The 19,463-nt window shown below is 42.3% G+C and overlaps 1 protein-coding gene across 2 annotated transcripts in view; it reads left to right on the top strand.

The window, feature by feature from the left end:
- The first annotated feature begins 4,926 nt into the window (after window positions 1-4,926).
- FCHSD2 (FCH and double SH3 domains 2) overlaps window positions 4,927-19,463 on the top strand; it is a 290,700-nt gene continuing 276,163 nt past the window's right edge. For both annotated transcript variants that reach the window (XM_077762244.1, XM_077762243.1), the window contains exons 1-2: window positions 4,927-5,204; window positions 6,857-6,954. In XM_077762244.1, coding sequence (XP_077618370.1) covers window positions 5,184-5,204; window positions 6,857-6,954 — 119 coding nt within the window. In that variant the 5' untranslated portion in view covers window positions 4,927-5,183. The remainder of the gene's footprint in view (window positions 5,205-6,856; window positions 6,955-19,463) is intronic.

The following is a 19,463-nucleotide window of genomic DNA, read 5'->3' as shown; positions in this document are numbered from 1 at the left end:
CCCAGGTTTGCCTGACCCCAAATTCCTTTGATGTCAATCCTCCTACCAAACTTGACTTTTACCCTTTGGTCCAAGTTTCCCAGAGTGGTAATCGCAGTACAGCTCCCAGTGGGAAGGCCTTCGTTGGTATCCTCCATAAGCAATCATTCCACCTTCCCTGATGTATTCCAAAGCAGACAGTCACTAGTTTACATAGCTCCTCAGTTCTTTACGGATCACGTACCTGTTATTTCACTTAACCTACCACCTCCTTAGGAGGAAGGACAGAATTTGTGATGTGCAAAAGGTGACATTCACCAAGTGCCTGGCAAAGACAGGACTGGAACCTTGGTTTCCTGCCTCCTGATATCAAAACCATGTGACTGTCCACTCCTGCTATGGCCCTGGAACTGATTGTCCTCTTCCCCTCCCCCCGCCCCAAGTTGTAACACTCCCTGGAACCAGCTGACCAGATAATTCCCTGTCCCAGTAGGTGCCTCTCAGGTACCCACATCTGGCCTTAGACCCCTGTCACCACTTGGTGGAATCTGGGCGCTGTGTGTTCTGGACTCACTGCTGTGATCTTTGGTCCATGTGTTGAGATTGGGAGCTCCTGGAGTACAGGGCCTGGGTCTCATCCCAGAGACCTGCTTATGACCGAGGCCAGATAAGGGACTGGTTGAGTGATGCTGGATGGAATTCAAGGTCTAGTTCTGCCATAAGCTCACTGTGTGTCCTAGGAAGAGCCCCTGCCCTCTTCTGCTGGCCACTGAAATTGAGGCCTCATTCCAGCAGGCTGTGATTCTATCTTGAGAGCTAATGGAGGAGACAGGCGTACTCCCATACCAGGCTTACCAGAGGGCTGTGTTGAGGGGATTAGTTCAGGCAGGGGCAAAGGTTGAGATGTGTGTGGGGCATGGGGTGGGGTGGGGGAGTAGAGGTACAGAGGAAAGGGTAAAAGGGAGGTGAATGGGGATAGGGTTCACAGACTGCATTATTTGCAGCAGCGTCACCAGCTAGCCTCAGTGGGGCTCAAACAGGGAATAGCTAGCATTTGGATGAGCTAATACGTAGTTCTGAGCATCCTGAACCAATGTGAGTGAAGGATAATGAGAGAGCAGGAAAGGGAGTGAGGGCTGTGAGCCCTAGCTGCAGGGAGGGTGGAAAGTGCATATGGGATGGACATGTGGGATGGTGGCCACTATCTCTAGAGCCTTGGATGGAATGCCAATCTGTCCAGGGTGGCCACTTTGAACTGTGGTGGGGTGCTTGCTGTTCACATTCTAATCATGCTCAAAGGTTGCTGCATGCTTCGTATCCCTGGAGTTTCTCCTGGGAGTCCTGTGGAATATTAGAATAGCTTATCTTCCAATGCTCACTCATATGCCTGCTCTAGTCAGCTTTTAATCCTGGCTCTCACTTAAATTTAGAATCACATTCCTTCTGGGAGATTGTACAGCAGCATGCTGGATGAAAAGCATAGCTTCAGAACCAGAAGGAGCCAAGGGCCAGGCCTCGCTCTCCTGTCCTAGGTGTGTGACCTTGGGCTGGTCATTTCACTTCTGATCTTCAGCCTGTGAAGTCCGTGAAGTGGTGTCACATGTATCATGAGAAGTTATGAAGGTTAGAAACAATGTAGATAATATGCCTACAGTTAATCCCTGAAACATACAAGAGGCAAAATAAATGGTAGCTGTTATTAATTCCTTCCCAGGGTAAGAATACCATCTGTGGTCTCCTTGGTGCAAGCAAGTCAGCACCAACTTGCACTGTCCCAGGGATGGGGGAGCTCACCCCTTCTAAGGCCAGGTCGGCCTGGTAAAACTTCCTTAGACACAGCTGAGACCTCTCTGAGTTTGGACTCTGTGGCCACAATGCATGCTGCTCTGTGGTCACAGAACAGCTCTGTGACATTTCCCCCAAACAGTATCAAGGGATCTTCCATCTGGTAACACAGAGCTTGCCTGCACTGCAGGAGCAAGGCCCTGGAAGGTCCCAGCCTGGTTCAGAGGGGTACATTTTAAGTCAAGCTTATACAAATCACAGAAATCCCTTTTCCATCCCTGTGAAATTTGGAATATATGGTTGTATCCTGAGTCTGCATTTTTCCTGGATGAACTGTCTCAATTCCTTGAACAGGAGGCAAATGGGAGAACTGGATTCTGGTCCCAAATCCATCACTACTGGGCAAATCACTTATCTTCACTGAGCTTCCAGTCATTCAATCATAAAATGAATAAAATAACACTCTTTCACAGAATTATAGTGAAGATTAGCTCAGAAACGTAATATGAAAGTTTGGGTTTGGGGAAAGGCATTCAGTAAATGTTAAACACATTTCTTTTTTTAAACCACACTTTTGAAAAAGCAATTAGCGGGTAAGTCTATCTGGTGTTGCCCCTTAGTTGTTGTTGTTGTTATTGTTGTTGTTGTTGTTTTTTTTAAATCATACCTCCAAAGGAAATCATCGCAGAAAGTCAATGCCATTCCTAGTTTTAGAATAATGGCAAATCAGGTGAAGGATGCCCTCCTAAGCCCCAGGGTTATACTTCATCTGTGAAGAGCTTACTAAATTCCAGGCTCATTCACTTACCTTATTCTGTGGTTGGGGACCAAGACCCAGAGAAGGCCCAGCATATCTGTGGTAGAGGTTATATCCTGAATATCGTAACATCTAGCAATTTTATACCCCTATAAAAGAGAGGTGAGGGAGGATAATCTCTGGGCCAGACTAGTTGCACCCAGGAGTAAGATCCAGCAAATCTTTGTTAAGTACCTTTGTGTGCGTGACATTGTGTCCGGGCAAGCACTGTTACCCCTCCCCCACTAAAATAGTGGAATGGCTGCTCTGGAACTCAGCCTTGGTGAATGCTGAGGTTGATTCTGTCTTGCTCTTAAGAATCTGTATCTGGCACAGTGTCTGGCACAAGGCTTGGCACAAAGCAGGACCTGGCAGATATTTTTTGAATGAATGATTAATCAGTAAGTAATTATTGATCACTGACTATGTGCCTGACCCTGTGGTAGAAGAAATTCTATTTATTTTTATTACTTAAAAAATGTTTTATTTATTTCTGAGAGACAGAGACAGCGTGAGCAGAGGAGGGTCAGAGAGAGAGGGAGATACAGAATCTGAAGCAGGCTCCAGGCTCTGAGCTAGCTGTCAGCACAGAGCCCAACGCAGGGCTCGATCCCACGAACCATTAGATCATGACCTGAGCGGAAGTCAGACACCTAACCAACTGAGCCACCCAGGCGCCCCCAAAAATTCTATTCAATACAACAAGCCTATGGGGCTGGTATTATAGCCCCATTTTACAAGTGAGAACATAAAGCCTGAAAGCAGTGAAACTGACTAGCTCAAAGCCTCACAATAGCTGAGACTGGAGCCCAGCCTGACTACCTCTTGCCTGGTCTCTAGCTGCTGCCCCACAGCTGTCAGGGAGCTGGGCCTCCACCCACCTGTTCCATTGCCCCAGGCCTTCCCTGATATTAAGGACTCTGGTGAAGGGCTGACTTTTGAATGGCCTCAAGGAAATCAGAAAAAGCAAGCCTGATCTCCTGGTTCATACACAATCTGACTCATGCATAGCCTTCCTTTACAAGAATCTAGGTAATTCAGTGTGAACAACCTGGGTTCAAGGTCCATCTTGAACCAATTTCTGGTCAATTGTGGCCTTGGGCAATATACTTGGGTCTCTCCAGGCCTCACTGACTTTCCTATTTTGCCTGACTACGCTTCTGAGAACAGGTGTCCGGTACTCCAACTTCTGATAAAACCGTAGAGCAATCTAGTTCACCCTTCACACATCCATGTGGCTCCAGAAGAGGTATTTTCATTCTTCTGAGCATCCCAAGGGAGGCTGAAAACCCTACCTCCAGATGGTCTGGACAGGGCAGGAATGTGTGGGGAGGGGGCTGCGTGGATGAACAGCCTCACTGGCAGATGAGGAAGGCGGAGCTCACCGAGCTGCATAGATGCAGGCAGAGTGGGCTGAGACCCAGAGGTCCTGACTCTTCAAGAGTTTCCTCCGTTTTCCTTGCTGCTTCCTCTACTTTTTCTCATAGTTATCATCTGCACCTATTTATGACCCATAGACCCCTTCGTGACCCAGAGTCTAGTCGTGCTGTGTGACCTACAGAAAGTCTCCCCTTTTCTACGGGCATAAGCCTCCCTATCTGTGAACTGGGAATCCTGCTCTTAACCTCGCGGTTTCCTTCCAGCACAGAGTCCGTGCTCTTTGACTTGAATGCCAGGTACCAGAGAGCCTTTTCTCCTTAGCAAGGCAACTAGACACCCCCCCATCCCGCCCCCGCAACAGTCAGGCACCTGCGGCCCGCTGAGAAAGGACTTGTCGTTGCTCGCCCCCTTCATGCTTGCCTATTTGACTAGCCTATTCACTTACCAGAGAGGGGTGTTTGAGGGCCAAAGGAAGTAAAAAACAGAACTCTCCTACTGCCACAGGCATGCTACCCTCCACCCCAATGTAAAAACATGAGTGTCATTCCCCCCCCGCCCGCGACAGGGACACAGAAACACTGCAGCCCAAAAGCCCGCGGGAGGTGGGGGCGGCTTGTGCGCGTGCGTCGGCGCGGAGCCCTCTCCCGCCCACGTGCGCGGCTCCGACCGGAGGCGCGCGCACGGACGGCTGGCGGGAAAGCGCGCGGGAAGCCCCCGTCTGGCTCCCAGGGTGGGGGAGGGAGGACAAGCGGCGTTTGGAACGTGCCACTCCCGGAGAGAGGGGGGGATTTTCGTGCTNCCCCCCCGCCGAGATCCGGAGCCCCGCGCCGCCGCCCCGCTCCCTCCCTACAGCGTGGCCCGGCCCCCCGAACCCAGCTCAGGACTGAGTTGTCCCCTCCGCCACCGGAGCGGGGCGCTGCGCCACACGGTGGGCCGGAAATTCCCGCGGCCTGAGTGGAGGAGCCGAAGCCGAGAGCACNGGTCTCCGCCTCCTTCTCTCACACACCCCCCGGGCTGTCTGAGCCCCTGGCCTTCCCGGGGCTCCTCCTCCTTCTCTTCACACTCGCCCTCCAACCCGGGTCCTCCAGCCGCCCGCCGGCCTTGCTCCCTGCCGGGCGAGTTCTCGTTCTCAGGCTCGTTACACACACATACTCGCTTGCGGGGCCTCCACTCCTCACGGCCCTCCAGCTTCTCGTCCTAGCTGACGCCGCCGTCGGGGGAGGATTGATGTCCCTTCAGCATCATGCAGCCGCCGCCGAGGAAGGTGAGGGTGCAGTTGGGGGGCTTTGGGGTTTGGGAGGGATGTGTACAAGGGACGCGGCTGAGGCGACTGCTGCGTCCCCTCCCCCTTTTCGCAAGGGGCTGTGCCCGCCGTCGCCTCGGGCTTGTCACCGAGTTGCCGGCGGCTCCAGAAGGGGGCCACGCGGATGAGGTGTCTTTCCGACGGAGGGGCGACCCGGGCTCGTCCCCTCCACCGCACGGGAGACTCCCCAGACATTTCGCAGAGTTTCGGGTGTGCATTTGTGTGTGCGCGCGCATGGCAGTGCTGCTAGCTGCAAAGTGCATTCTCGGGGCTGCACCGAGGGGAGGCGGGGAGCCCCTGCAGCTTTGCAGAGCCTGTGCTTGTGTGATTGTTTAGTCTGCGCCTGGTTTGAGCCCTCCAGCTGCTTGTCGCTACCCTTGTCCATTTGCAAATTTTCAGGGAATTTGTTTCTAACCTAGCCGTAAGGTTCGGCCTGCTTTTCCCACGGGGCTGACGAGAAGTTGGACTAGTTACCGCCCCCAACCCCAGGGGAAAACAAGAAATTTTGCCTCCCCCCCGCCCCCCGCGCCAATCCTACCCCGCCCCTCCAGCTAGGGGGCCAGGAGGCAGTGGTGCTGCCCGCGGAGAGCGTGCAATAGGCAGTGCGTGGCGTGTGCACCGCAATCTGGGTTTAGGGTGGGAGTGACGGGTGCCCCCGGCGTGTCAGCAGCTTCCCCACAGCGCCCTTCGAGAACTGTTTCACTGTCCTCTTCTCCAGCGTTCCCAGGGGCTCAGGCTGTGTCCTTGTCTTTTTAATCCTGCAGATGGTTACTTAGTGTCTACTCTGGTTATTGGGTGGAGAAGGCTGTTCTGTCCTCCGCTCGTGGACAAACATTGGCTGAATGCCTAACTCGCTCGTGTCTGCTTCTTTCTCTTTCTTAATCCGGGTTTCNGGGGGGGGGGGGGGGGGGCGGATTCCAGGCACTGTAACCTGGAACCCCGGCGAGAGGCACTGGCTAGCTTGCATTTGCTCTTCTGTTTGAAGTGGAGCCGCCACGGGGACGGGCTTGCTGGGGTGGTTTAAAAGCACTGCATATGCTGGAAGGTCACTTTTGCTTTCTCCTTTGTGAGAAAGAGATTGTTATTTGATGGGCTGTCAGCGAGTCGAGGGCATCATCCTGAGAGACCCTGTGCTTTCTCGCAGCCATTATGGAATAATTTATGTAGTCAATTTATGCATACGATTTCATGATTGTGTAAATTTTGGTCCTTAGATATTAGGCATTCCTATACTCCCTTCTGCCATCTACACTCAGCTCACCTCCCCTGGTGGTTGAAATCTTTAAATATTTTTTCGAAGAAACAGAAGACAGGCCCTTTAAAAACTCTTTAAGAAGACCTACTACATATGTAGGGAGCTTGTGCGTGAAATGGAATGACTGGAAGCTTCTTTATTGTGTAATTTTCATACTCTTTTACTTTCATTTACCCTCTTTTAGGTTATTTGTCTAGTTTTCTCATTAAGTATCTTCAGTAGAACACAATAAGATGGTTAATAATGATTAATAATGGCCTGTAGGGGAGAAGTGAGCAAGTATTAAGTATTCTGCTTAATTAATTATTTTGTTATTAAAGTTGCAGTAAGTCCTTCATAAACGTATGTTATTTTTTAGGTGAAAGTTACACAAGAACTGAAAAACACTCAAGTTGAGCAGATGACAAAACTTCAAGCCAAACATCAAGCAGAATGTGATTTGCTTGAAGATATGAGGTAAGGTTATAGTAAATAGTTTGAGAACTTTTATATCTTTGTTTCAAAGAAACATTGAGTTACCAAGCCCCAGGAACTGATGATGGAATTTCCTTTTGGATTTCCTGCTTTAAGGCTGTTAGAGCTTTGACTCAGCTAAAAATTATAACTGGAACTAACGCAATGCAAACTTTTTTTCCTTTGGTGGGGGAAACCTACACATACTATCATGAGAAGACAACGGTCTTAAAAGTTTATTAGTCAAATTATAATAAATGAAGTAGAAATTCTTAGTCTTTCTACCGAATTGTAACACTTACTAACCTTAATGATTTCACACAGATTTTTTAACTGACATCTCTGGTTAATGGTTAATATCTGAGGGTGAGCCAGTCAACCTCAAATGATTGCACACTAGCACTGTTTGTTACAACATGACAAATAAAATTTTGTCTTTGATCGTTAAATTTGGTGGGAAATGTATTTATCATATGTTATTACCTATATTCATAATTAAAATAACTTCAAATAGATAAGCCATGTTGCCAGCATTGTGAAAATCAGTATCTTTATTGAGGGAAACATGACTCATTTTACTGAAAGAAACACACTGTTTTAATAACCCCGTAATACACATTGACAGCTCAACAAACGTATTTTTGAAAATGATGAGGCGTGCCTGGGTGGATCAGTCAATTAAGTATCCGACTTCGGCTTAGGTCATGGTCCCACAGTTTGTGAGTTTGAGCCCCGAGTCAGGCTCTGTGCTGATAGCTCAGAGCCTGGAGCCTGCTTCAGATTCTGTGTCTCCTTCTCTCTCTGCCCCTCCTCTGCTCATGGTCTGTCTCTCTCAAATAAATATTTAAAAAAAAGGAAAATGATGGAAGATAATTTGCATGTTGAAACAGAGTGGCTGCAATTCTTATTTCCCCTTAGTAACACATTTATCAAATTGGAATTGGGTCTGTAAGCTTTATCAGTTAACCTGTTTTTCCTGTGGTGCATAATCACATACTGGTATCATGAAAAATACAAACTGTGTTGTTGTAATAAAATTATATATGTTTGGATACCTGAATTGTTTGGAGCCCAAAGTTTTAAAGAGCTTCTTTTCTCCTCCCCCATATTTAATTCAGGTGCTATTTGTATTTCTACTGTATTTTCAGGGTTTCTAACTAAGGCATATAAATTTAATCATATCCAAACTTGGATAAGATCAATATTTTCTGACAGAAAAGTATTCTGCATTTATTTCTTTTTGTTTCCCATGTGGCCACAGGGAAATTTTTAGACTGAAATAGTTCCCGTGTAAGATACATGAGACTCTTCATATTGTTAAAAATTCAAATTTTTAAACATCTATCAAGCAAAATAAGGTATTTTAATAGAAATCTCTAAATGAAGAAGGTAAGAAATTTCCAGAAGCAATGCAGAAAGGCCAAATTAGTGTCTAAGTGAAGATCCTCTGTTGGGTCTGGATGGTCAGCGGTCATTAAGTCCTGCTAATTATATCTTTTAAAGATTTCTTACTACATTCTTTTCTGTTTTTCCCCTATTGCCTGTACTTCGGTATAGGAGCTATGGTCAGGTATAGGGACATATAATCACTGCTAAATTGATATAGGTTAGTCTGCTGCTATTATTTAGTTGTTCTGTTATTGCTGACTTATCACATTTCACTTGCATTATTTCAATAATATCCTAATTATTACAGTAGTGTTTCCATATCTTCTAACCCAACCCCCTATCTCTCCTATTAAGTCTGTTTTCCACATGGTCACCGGTTAGGTTTCTAAAAACATTGTTGGGGGTGCCTGGGTGGCTCAGTCAGTTGAGCATCTGACTCTTGATTTCAGCTTAGGTCATGATCCCGAGGTCGTGGGATCCAGCCCTGTGTCAGGCTCTGCTCTGAGCATGGAGTCTGTCAAGATTCTCTCTCTCTCCCTCTGCCCTGCTCCCTTATGCGCATGCTCTCTCTCTCTAAAATAAAAAGTAAAAAAATAAAAATAGTTTATTTTATATTGGGTTCTCTGTGGCCTTTTGGATAAAGATCAAACACCTCGTTGTAGCATATATGGTCCCTGCAACCTAGCCATAAGCTTCCTTTCCTGGCGTAATTACTACAATTTCATGCTTATTCATCCTTCCTTCTTATTCTCCTTGCCCTGGCAACTCAGGACTTTCTGGTTATCTAATTGTGCTCTTTACATTCATGCCTTTATATCTGCCATTCTCCTTGCCTGTTGATACCTTTCCTCCCACTTTTTCACCTGGCAAATTCTGCTTACCATAAATTTGCAAGTTCTCTGTGATCTCAAAGAATTTTGATTTTGCACATGCTTCTGGCTTCCCTCCTCATGTGAACTACTTGAAGTCAGAGGCTAAGTCTTAATTCATTTTTGTATCTTTATACTCTTTAGCTGGCAGAGTTATTAAATGAATTTAACTGGTTATATTTAAATGCACCTTACTTGTTTTTAAGTGAAATGTTTTTATTGTTCTTCTGGTAGGGGGCTAGAGTGGTATCTGTTGAGCTTGTGTTACACTTTGATTCACGTGGGCACTTTATTTAACTTACTTATTTTTTAAAGTTTATTTATTTGTTTTGAGAGAGAGCGAGCAGGTGAGGGCGCAGGGAAGGGGCAGAGAGAGAGGGAGAGAAAGAAGATCCCAAGTAGGCTCTGCACTAAACAGTGCAGGGGCTCGAACTTACTAACCATGAGATCATGACCTGAGCTGAAACCTAGAGTCAGACGCTCAGTTGACTGAGCCACGCAGGTGCCCCTCCTATGGGCATTTTAAAACGTACCATGCTATTTGATGTTGAGTATATCTATATTTACATATACTGTGTAAATATAGAGATGGTTGGTGTTCCAAGGATTAATAGGTTCCTTATTCCAATGAGTCAGTTTGTTGTTCTTTTATGTTAAATTATTGGTATGAATCCCTTCACTCCTATGTAGTTATGAGCAGAATTACCTCCTAAAATGTGGATTTAGGTTTCTGATTTCCTTTCTTTCTCAATCATAATATTGAATTGGAAGTTGAAAATTGCGTTTTGTTCGTATTCATAATAACTTTAGTTGCTTGAGGATGGGGGTAGTCTGCCTTTTCTGGTCTGTCCTAGCAAGTTGAATGACATTATAAAAATTCATTAGAAATCTCTGAACTTGGGTTCAGATGTATTATAGTATAAAAGATCTTGCTGCCATTTTTCCTTTTTTTTTTAAAAAGTTATCTCTACCCCCAACCTGGGACTTGGAACTCACAACCCTGGTATGAAGAGTTGCGTGCTCTACCGACTGAGCTAGCCAGGTGCTCCTGCTTTTATTTTTTTGAAGTTCCTATCACCCTCTTTCCCAAAACCCCACAAATAATAGTCCTTCTCACCAATGCCCCCACTCCCCCCGCATCATTGTTATGTTCAATTTAGGTTAGTGTGAATTCACTAAAAAAAAGTGCAGATAGCTTTGTTTTGCTTTCCTTTCTTCCTTTCTCTCTCTGTCTCTCTCTGTCTCTCTCTGTCTCTCTCTGTCTCTCTCTGTCTCTCTCTGTCTCTCTCTCTCTCTCTCTCTCTCTCTCTCTCGATTTTATTTATTTAAGTAATCTCCATACCCAGCGTGAGGCTCGAATTCACAAGTCAAAGATCAGGAATCACATGCTCCTCTGACTGACCCAGCCAGGTTCCCCAGCTTTTCTTAATATAAAGAAATTATTAGTAGACAGAGAAAAAGTTTCATGATTCTAAAAAAAAAGTGAAAAAAAAAAAAGACCACAATAATTATTAAGCTGTAAGTAGGAGATGTAATAGGAGATGTCATGTATTAAGCTGTAAATGGGAGAATTTCATGCTGGGTTATGACTAGTTTCCACTCCCTTCCCCCACTTCTCATCTTCTGGAATTTTGAAGGGAGGAAACCAATTATGATACAGTATTTTTCCTTTGCTCCCCTCCCCTTCTTTAGTTCATTTGTTCCAGGGATATATTTGGAAGCTGGTGTGTTCAGAGTAAAATTTGAGAAAGAAAGATAACTCATTTGTTGTTAATCAGGGACATTGCTTTGTGGAGGTTTTATACTGAAGTGTTTCCTGTTGGCTGTTTCTGTCAGCAGTAGATAAGCACACTTTACTTTTAGTTTATTATAATTTTTTCTCTCTTTGCTTTCTAAGGTAACTTATAAGTTTATAAGTACTGTACAACCTATATGTTTATTAATATTATACACTTAGTATTGTTTATTCTTATGATTTGCTAAGTAGAGTCAATAAAGAAAGTTCTTTGCAGGGATTCTGAATATAAAGAACTACCTTCTTAGCAGAGGTTTTTTAGGAGGTCATTACATAATATGGAAAAAAATCACAGAATTTTAGACTTTGATCGATACTGCCCCATTTGTTGATGAAAATGGAAACTGAGGCACAGTGAGATGAAGTGAATCATATTGAGGAAAAATGCTAAGCTATTTCTCTATTTTCTAGACTAGTGCACTATCCCCTCTATCTGTATTTCCTAAGCTTTTAGTCAAGGATATATCATCATAGGTCCCATTTCTTAAAACATTTAGCCTATCAAAAAGTATATTTTAACTAATAATTTATTTTCTTATTTTTTACTTTTCATACATGAAGCTGTCAGTCAGCTTTGGATCATTATTTTAAAACTACTTACATGAATCCATACAAAGGCAAAGATACTTGAAACTTTACCTCAGAGAAGGTTGAATATATGGTTTCTCACAGATGTTCTGAAAAATGGAAACTGGCTCTCAAGAAGCACCTGTCCTTTCTTTGTAGACACCTGGAGGTCTGGCGCCCTCAAGTGAGAAATTACTGTACTATATGCTCTCTTTTTTAACCTGTAGGTTCATGGAACTCACTGGGGATTGGATTCTTGTCTGTTTTGGATGCTTTTTTTTTTTTTCATTGTGTCAGAGACTGGTCTAGAAGGGAACCTTGGAAGTAATCTGGTATAGACTTAAAAAAAAGATTTTTATCTATGTATCTATCTATTGTTTATTTATTTTGAGAGTGAGGACCTGTGTGTGCATGTATGTGCACATATAGGGAAAGGGGCAGATAGAGAGGGAGAGAGAGAATCCTAAGCAGGCCCCGTGCTGACAGCACGGGTTTGATCTCACGAACTGTGGCATCATGACCTGAACCTAAATCAAGAGTTGGATGCTTAATTGACTGAGCCACCTGGGCACCCCTAAGATTTTTAAGTAATCTCTGTACCCAGTGTTGGGCTCAAACTTACAACCCCTGAGATCAGTAGTCGCACACTCCATCAACTGAGCCAGCCAGACTGTTTTAAAAACAGTTTTATTGAGACATAATTCACATACCATATAATTAACCTATTTAAAGTTTTTTTTTTAAAGTATATTCATAGGGTGTACTATAGAACATTTTTGCTCTCCCAGAAAGAAATGCTATATTTATTAGCAGTAACTCTGCATAATTTTCTCCAGCCTTAAAGCAGTTACATTCCCTGTCTATAGAAATGGAATTTGTAGGGGCGCCTGGGTGGCTTAGTTGGTTAAGCGTCCGACTTTCGCTTAGGTCATGATCTCACGGTTCGTGGGCTCGAGCCCCGCGTCGGGCTCTGTGCTGACTGCCAGCTCAGAGCCTGGAGCCTGTTTCAGAGTCTGTGACTCCCTCTCTCTCTGACCCTTCCCCGCTCACGGTGTCTCTCTCTCTCCTAGAAATAAATAAAAAAAACATTTAAAAAAAAAAAGAAATGGAATCTGTAAAAATGGAATCAGACAACGTGTGGCCTTCTGTAACTAGCTTTTGCTTAGCATAAAGTTACCAAGGTTCATCCATGTTATAGCATCAGTACTTCATTCCTTTTTATTGCTGAATAAATACTCTGTTGAATAGAAGTACCGCCACATTTTATTAATCCACTTATCACTTGATGGATTTTTTTCGCTATAATGAATAATGTTCCTTTTGAACATTCATGTACAAATTTTGTGTGGATTTCATGTTTTCATTTTTATACCTAGTAGTGGAATTGCTTGGTCATATATTAACTCTATGTTTTACTTTTTGAGGAACTTTGAAACTGATTTCCAAAGTGGCTGCACCATTTTTTATTTCCACTAGCAGTAATGTTACAAAAGTTCCAGTTTTTCCATGTCCTTGCTAATGCTTGTTATTGTCTGTCTTTTGATTATAGCCATCCTAGTGGGCATGAAGGGGTATCATTGTGGCTTTTATTTGCATTTCTCTGATAGCCTGTGGTATTGAGAATTTTTTCATATGCTTGTTGGCCATTTGTATATCTTCTTTGGAGAAATGTCTATTCAGATCCTTTGCCCAATTTTTAACTGGGTTATTTGTCTTCTTACATTGTAAGTTCTTTACGTATGTATATATGTGTGTGTGTGTATATATATATATATGTAAGCTTTTTTACTTGCAGATATATACACTATTTGCAATATTTTTCCCACTCTGGGAAGAATCACCTGAAATGATTCATATGTGCACTAAATTTTTAGAATTATTTAAGTGGTGGAAAGAATAAGGACTTTGAAGGTACACCAGAGGTTGAAACCCAGCTCTGCCGCTTATTAATTGGGTGATCTTGGAGAAGTTACTGAGGTTCTGTGAGCCTCTTATTTCATAAATCTAAAACAAGGTTAATGCCTATCTTTCTGCTTTTCTGTAAAAGTTAAACAAGATACGTGAAATGCTAATAAGCATGGTAGATCTTCTGCACTGGTAGTACTATAGTTAGTGGAAATTAGAGACTGGGAAGGATGTTGTCTTATTCAAGGTAACCGTGGAGGTTACTGTGTTTCATTAATTCTAGGAACCACAGTTTTTTTTTTTTTTTATGTTCTTCAGAAATCCAGATATATCTTACAATTGGTTTTGGCTCTGATGTAGTTGCCATTGTCTCTTCATGCATGGAACTTGCAGAATACATATTGGCAGGCTCAGAAGAAAATCCCAGAGATAATGGTTGGAATACAAATGTTGGATCACCCAGGCTTTTGATGGTACAGCGGATGATATTGTGTGGAAAACTATAGGTCATCACTGACTGATTAAAAAAAGTAATTCAGAAGAGCTTGACTCCAAATGTGACCAATTTATGCACCAATTTATTTATTTGATTTTTTAAATTTATTTCTAGGAGAGAGAGAGAGGGGGGGAGAGACCGCGTGAGCAGGGGAGGGTCAGAGAGAGAGGGAGATACAGACTCTGAAATAGGCTCCAGGCTCTGAGCTGCAGTCAGCACAGAGCCCGACGCGGGGCTCGAACCCACGAACCGCGAGATCATGACCTAAGCGAAAGTCGGACGCTTAACCAACTAAGCCACCCAGGCACCCCTGCACCAATTTATTTTTGTCTTTTTAAGATTATGCACTAATTATCCTAAAGATCTGACTAAATAAGTTTAAAAGCATTCTTTTAATAAGTATAAATAAAAATTGTAAGTGATAGTGCATTGAATCAGTTTAGATGGCAGCATTTTTTCTTAGTGGAACATAATGTGTCTTGGAATCAGTGGTTTTTTAAATTTTTTTAAATTTTTATTTATTTCTAGGAGAGAGAGAGAGAGACAGCATGAGCAGGGGAGGGTCAGAGAGAGAGGGAGACACAGACTCCGAAACAGGCTCCAGGCTCTGAGCTGGCAGTCAGCACAGAGCCCGACGCGGGGCTCGAACCCACGAACCGCGAGGTCATGACCTAAGCGAAAGTCGGACGCTTAAACGACTAAGCCACCCAGGCGCCCCAGAATCAGTGTTTCTTGATATCGTGAAAACTGGAAGTAGCAGGTCAGATACTGGACCCACGACTTTTTTTTCATTCATTCAAAAATCATTATTGCTTCTCAGTTCAGTGTTCTTTCAAATGAGAACTTAAAAATGATGTAAATCATGAGAGGAAGAATTTTTAAAAATAGGACTGCAAGGGGGCACCTGGGTGGCTCAGTTGGTTAAGCGTCTGACTTTGGTTCATGTCATGGTCTCACAGTTCATAAGTTTGAACCCCATATCAGTCTCTGTGCTGACAGCTCAGAGCCTGGAGCCTGCTTTGGAATCTGTGTCCCCTTCTCTGTCCCTCCCCTGCTCATGCTCTCTCTCTGTCTCTCTCTCTCTCTCAAAAATAAATAAACATTAAAAACAAAATAGGACTGTAAGGAAAAAGATCAAGTAGGACCATGCTTAAAATTTCTTGGAGGGATGCTAGGGTGGCTTAGTCGGTTTAAGCATCCAACTTCGGCTGGGGTCATGTTTTCACAGTTTATGAGTTTGAGCCCCTCATTGGGCTCTCTGCTGTCAAAACAGAGCCTGCTTTGAATCCTCTGTCCCCTTCTCTCTCTGCCCCTCCCCCTTCTCAGAAATAAATATTAAAAAAATATTTGGAGCGCTGCGGTGGCTCAGTTAGTTGGGCATCTGACTTCGACTCAGGTCATGATCTCACAGCTCGTGGGATTGGGCCCTGCGTCAGGCTCTGTGCTGACAGCTCAGAGTCTGGAGCCTGCTTCATATTATGTGTCTCCGTTTCTATCTGCCTTTCCCCTGCTCACACACACTCTCTCTCTCAAAAATAAACATTAAAAAAATATATATTAAAACATTTCTTTGAATGGGAGGAAGAAGAAAGATTACCTTTTTAAAAAATGAGGGAATAACATGGAACTTCAATGTAAGTGCATTCACATTTTGAATGTATACTTCTACAATATGGTCAATTCTGGATGGGAGACTAAGAGTAGGAGGTACAAACTAGGCAGAGGAGGGAATAGGAAATTTATTTTGAGAGAGTCAGTTTATTAAAACTTTTTGTCACAGACCACTGCTTACTTGAAAGAGTTAGGGTTTTAACAGTACCTTTTCCTAATGCTATTTAATGTTTTGTGAACTCATAAGCCATTGTCCATAGATCCTTATATGCTCCTAAAATGTGAAGATTTGGTTCTGGATGGGATGGCCGTTGCAACTCACAGCAGGAGTTCAAATTTATAGATTTCAACAGGGGATACTTTCATGAGCCAGGTGGAGTTAAACTAAGGCCTCGTAATGAAAGTTACCCACCACTTGGGTTAAAAATAGAAGTGTTAGAAGACTTTTTGTGTGTACTTTAAAAAAATTTTTTTAACCATACCCAGACATGTAAATATGAGAGATGGTGAAGGTGATCTTTGTGGTAGGGTAGCTGTGATATATTAGAATAAGCACTAGCTTAGAGGCATACAACCTGAGTGTGAATCCTAATCTTAATCACTTATTAACTGTGTGATTTTTGCCTTAAGTCACCACAGGTCACGTAAACTTCTCTGAGCCTCATGTATCTTATCTGTAAATTGGTAATAATTATAATATGGGGTTATTTTGATAATTAAAACAAAATAATGCATAAAAAGCTCTCTTGCATAGTCTATGGAACATAATAGATGCTCAGTAAATGCATGTGGGTTGTAATTTTGTTAAGTAATTGAGAACATCAATTCAGATGTTCTTACTCATCCCTAACAAGTTACCTTGGGGGTTAAAAAATGTAATGAGCCTCAAAGATAAATTGTTCAAGTAATTCTAAAGAATTTCTTTCACCAAGTTCAGCAGTTGTAGGTACCTTCCATTTTTCTCTGTGTTCGTGATGATTCTTCTCATGATTGCTGGATGGCTTCCAGCATATGGCTTCCAAGCATAATAATCTCACACTACAATGTTAGTGGAGGATGGGGAGAGAAGCACAGTTTATTTTTTATGCAAATTTTCCCTCCCTTCCTCCCTCTGTTAGAGAAGGCGATTTCTACCAGAAACGATCCCAATAGACCTTCCCTTATATCTTATTGGCTGAGTCTGCATCATTTGCTCTTGCATGCCTAGCTGTAAAGGAGGCTGGGAATATGAGTATATTCTTGGAGAGGTAGTCTTTGCCATCAAGAAATAAGGTATTGGTGGCAGTAACATGGCTTTTGACACATTACTGTTTTGCCCTGTTTGCCACAGGGCCTCATTTCTAATTTACTTCTTCGAGTGTTTCCCATAAAAGTGTAAAAAAATGTTTTGGGGTTTAATTGTGAAAGACATAGCTGGAATTCCAGTTGTTCCAAACAGATGGGAACTTCTTGTATCCCCTCCTACCAACTCCTTTCGAATTCAGTGTCTTAGTAGGTTTTTGTGTTTGCCATAGGTAATGGCCCAGTAGGCCAGTGACCTCTTAGGAGTCTCAGCAATACAGGAGTGATTAAATATCTTGCCGCTTTTGGTCTTCTGATAAGTTAAGAAATGGTGGTCTAAGGCCACCCCTCCCCACCAGGCAGGTTTTTTTTTTTTTTTTTTTTTCTCTGAACTACTTTAACTTTTAAGGTGAAAGCATTAATAAGTAGTGAAGTGGCTGAACTGAAAGCAGGGAAAGACAAATAAGAGCTAGAATTACTCCTAGCTGAATAATTTGCCTCTTAATAATAATTGAGGATTGGAAATTCAGTCTTGGAAATACAAAGTACTAGAAGAGGCCTGGGGTGGTAAGTTGATGTTTTTCTTTGTAAATTTTTTGAATGTTCATTTGTATCCTGGAGATGGCGTTCTGTTTCATTGGTGTCCATCTTCAGGAATGATCTGATGCAAAGGCAGGAGTTAGTTTCTGAATTTGGTTTGTGCTGTCTATTCTTCAGTGACTAATTTGGGAACTAGGCACAGAAACTTGTAACCTTCTCTTTTATTCCATTGCTGCAGATTTCCTGTCATGCGTTGGTCAGGGCTAACTTAATAAAACCTTGGCTGGTATTTTTATTTCATTTTACTGTGTCTTCACAGTATTCCTTGGTCATGCTTTATTTTAACATTCCATTTGATCTTTTTTTTTTATGGCATTCATATATGAATGTCTTGTCATCCAGATGTTTTCTGTTTTGTGAACTTTGACATAATCCCAATTCAAAAAGAAAATGTTATTTCTGGTGTTAGGAAAAGTGTTACCATGTCTGTGGCTCCACAGGAAACAATTGGGAGCATATATTCCTTGATTATATTTTAGTGTTATTTGTTTTTCCCCCATTGGTGGTTGGAGAATAGGGACGGGAGAGAGAGATTTTTTATTATATACCCTTTTTAGTATGTTTTGAATTTTGAACTATGTGAATTCCACCTAATTTCAAAACTAAAATTAAATTATTTAGTATTGGTAAACATTTGGCTTTTAGTTTGTAGGGAAGTTGTTTCTATATTTTATGTTAACAGACTTTGCAGTTTATTTCTAATATGTACAAATATTAAGAATACTTGATATATAAAACTTATTTTCATAAAATAGCTAGTCTTCACCTGGTTGTAGTTTGGAGTTGGGGAAATAGTCTCTGTGTACTACTGTGTTTCTTTCTGCATTATGGAATTGTTTTATTCCAAAACAAGTATACATATTAGGTGGTTGGCTTACTGTCCAGCCTCTAGTTTTATTTTAGCTAACTTTATCCAAAGGGTTTACATTATAGTCATAATTAAAAATATTATTTCTGTGGTAAAATGTATTTTGCATTTTTAATCAACTCTTTCCGTGGGGGAATTGTTTTCTATTTTACTATAGAGGTATTTTAATAGTTTCCTCAGCTATATTGACTTAATTGAATATTTTTAATACTTCCTTTTCTTCTCTTGCATTTTTATCTGGACATCTTTCTGTTTTTCAGGTGGTTTCTAGGTGTTACACCATGCATCTTTAATTTATCACTGTGTACTTAGTTAATATTATACCACTCCACCTAAGACACTTACAAGTTCAGTTCTAATTACTTCATTCCAGACTTTGTGCTGAATACTTTCTTTATTTTTTAAGTTTATTTATTTTTTGAGAGAGAAAAAGAGAGGGAGTGCAAGCGAGCAGGGGAGGGGCAGAGAGAGGGGGACAGAGGATCCGAAGGAGGCTCTGGGATGTGAGCACAGAGCCCAATGTGGGACTCCCCATCTCCAAACCACGAGATGATGACCTGAGCTGAAGTCGGATGCTTAACTGACTGAGCCACCTAGGCACCTCTGTGCTGCATACTTTATAAAGTCCATGATATAATGTTAGTTTTGCTTTAAACACGGTTATCTTTTGAATACATTAAGACATAGAAAAAAGTCTTTTATATTTACCAATTTTGACTTTTCTTTCCCTCCTCAGACCACATAGGTTTGAGTTTCCATCTGGTATCATTTCCTTTTGGGCTGAAGAACTTCCTTCAGTATTTCTAGTGCAATTCTACTGGTGACAGTTCTCTTAACGTCTTTATTTGTCTTTATTCACCTTCATTTTTGGAAGATAATTTTTGCAGGATATTGAATTCTGTTTTGACAGTTGGGTCACCCCATTGTCTTCTGGCTTTTACTGTTTCTGATGAGAAACCATGCATGTGTATATATGTGTATACATATATATATGTATATATACACATATATATGTGTGTGTATGTGTGTATGTATACACACATACACACACATAATATTTATATACTTGCTCTCTTTTGTGTAATGTGTCTTTTTTCCTCTGACAGCATCTTTACTTTTTATCTTTTTTTT

This window comes from Crocuta crocuta, unplaced genomic scaffold (assembly GCF_008692635.1).
Source record: "Crocuta crocuta isolate KB4526 unplaced genomic scaffold, BGI_CrCroc_1.0 scaffold306, whole genome shotgun sequence".
Lineage (NCBI taxonomy): Eukaryota > Metazoa > Chordata > Mammalia > Carnivora > Hyaenidae > Crocuta > Crocuta crocuta.
Note: the sequence above shows the minus strand (reverse complement) of the source record. Positions and strands in the feature narration are given on the sequence as shown.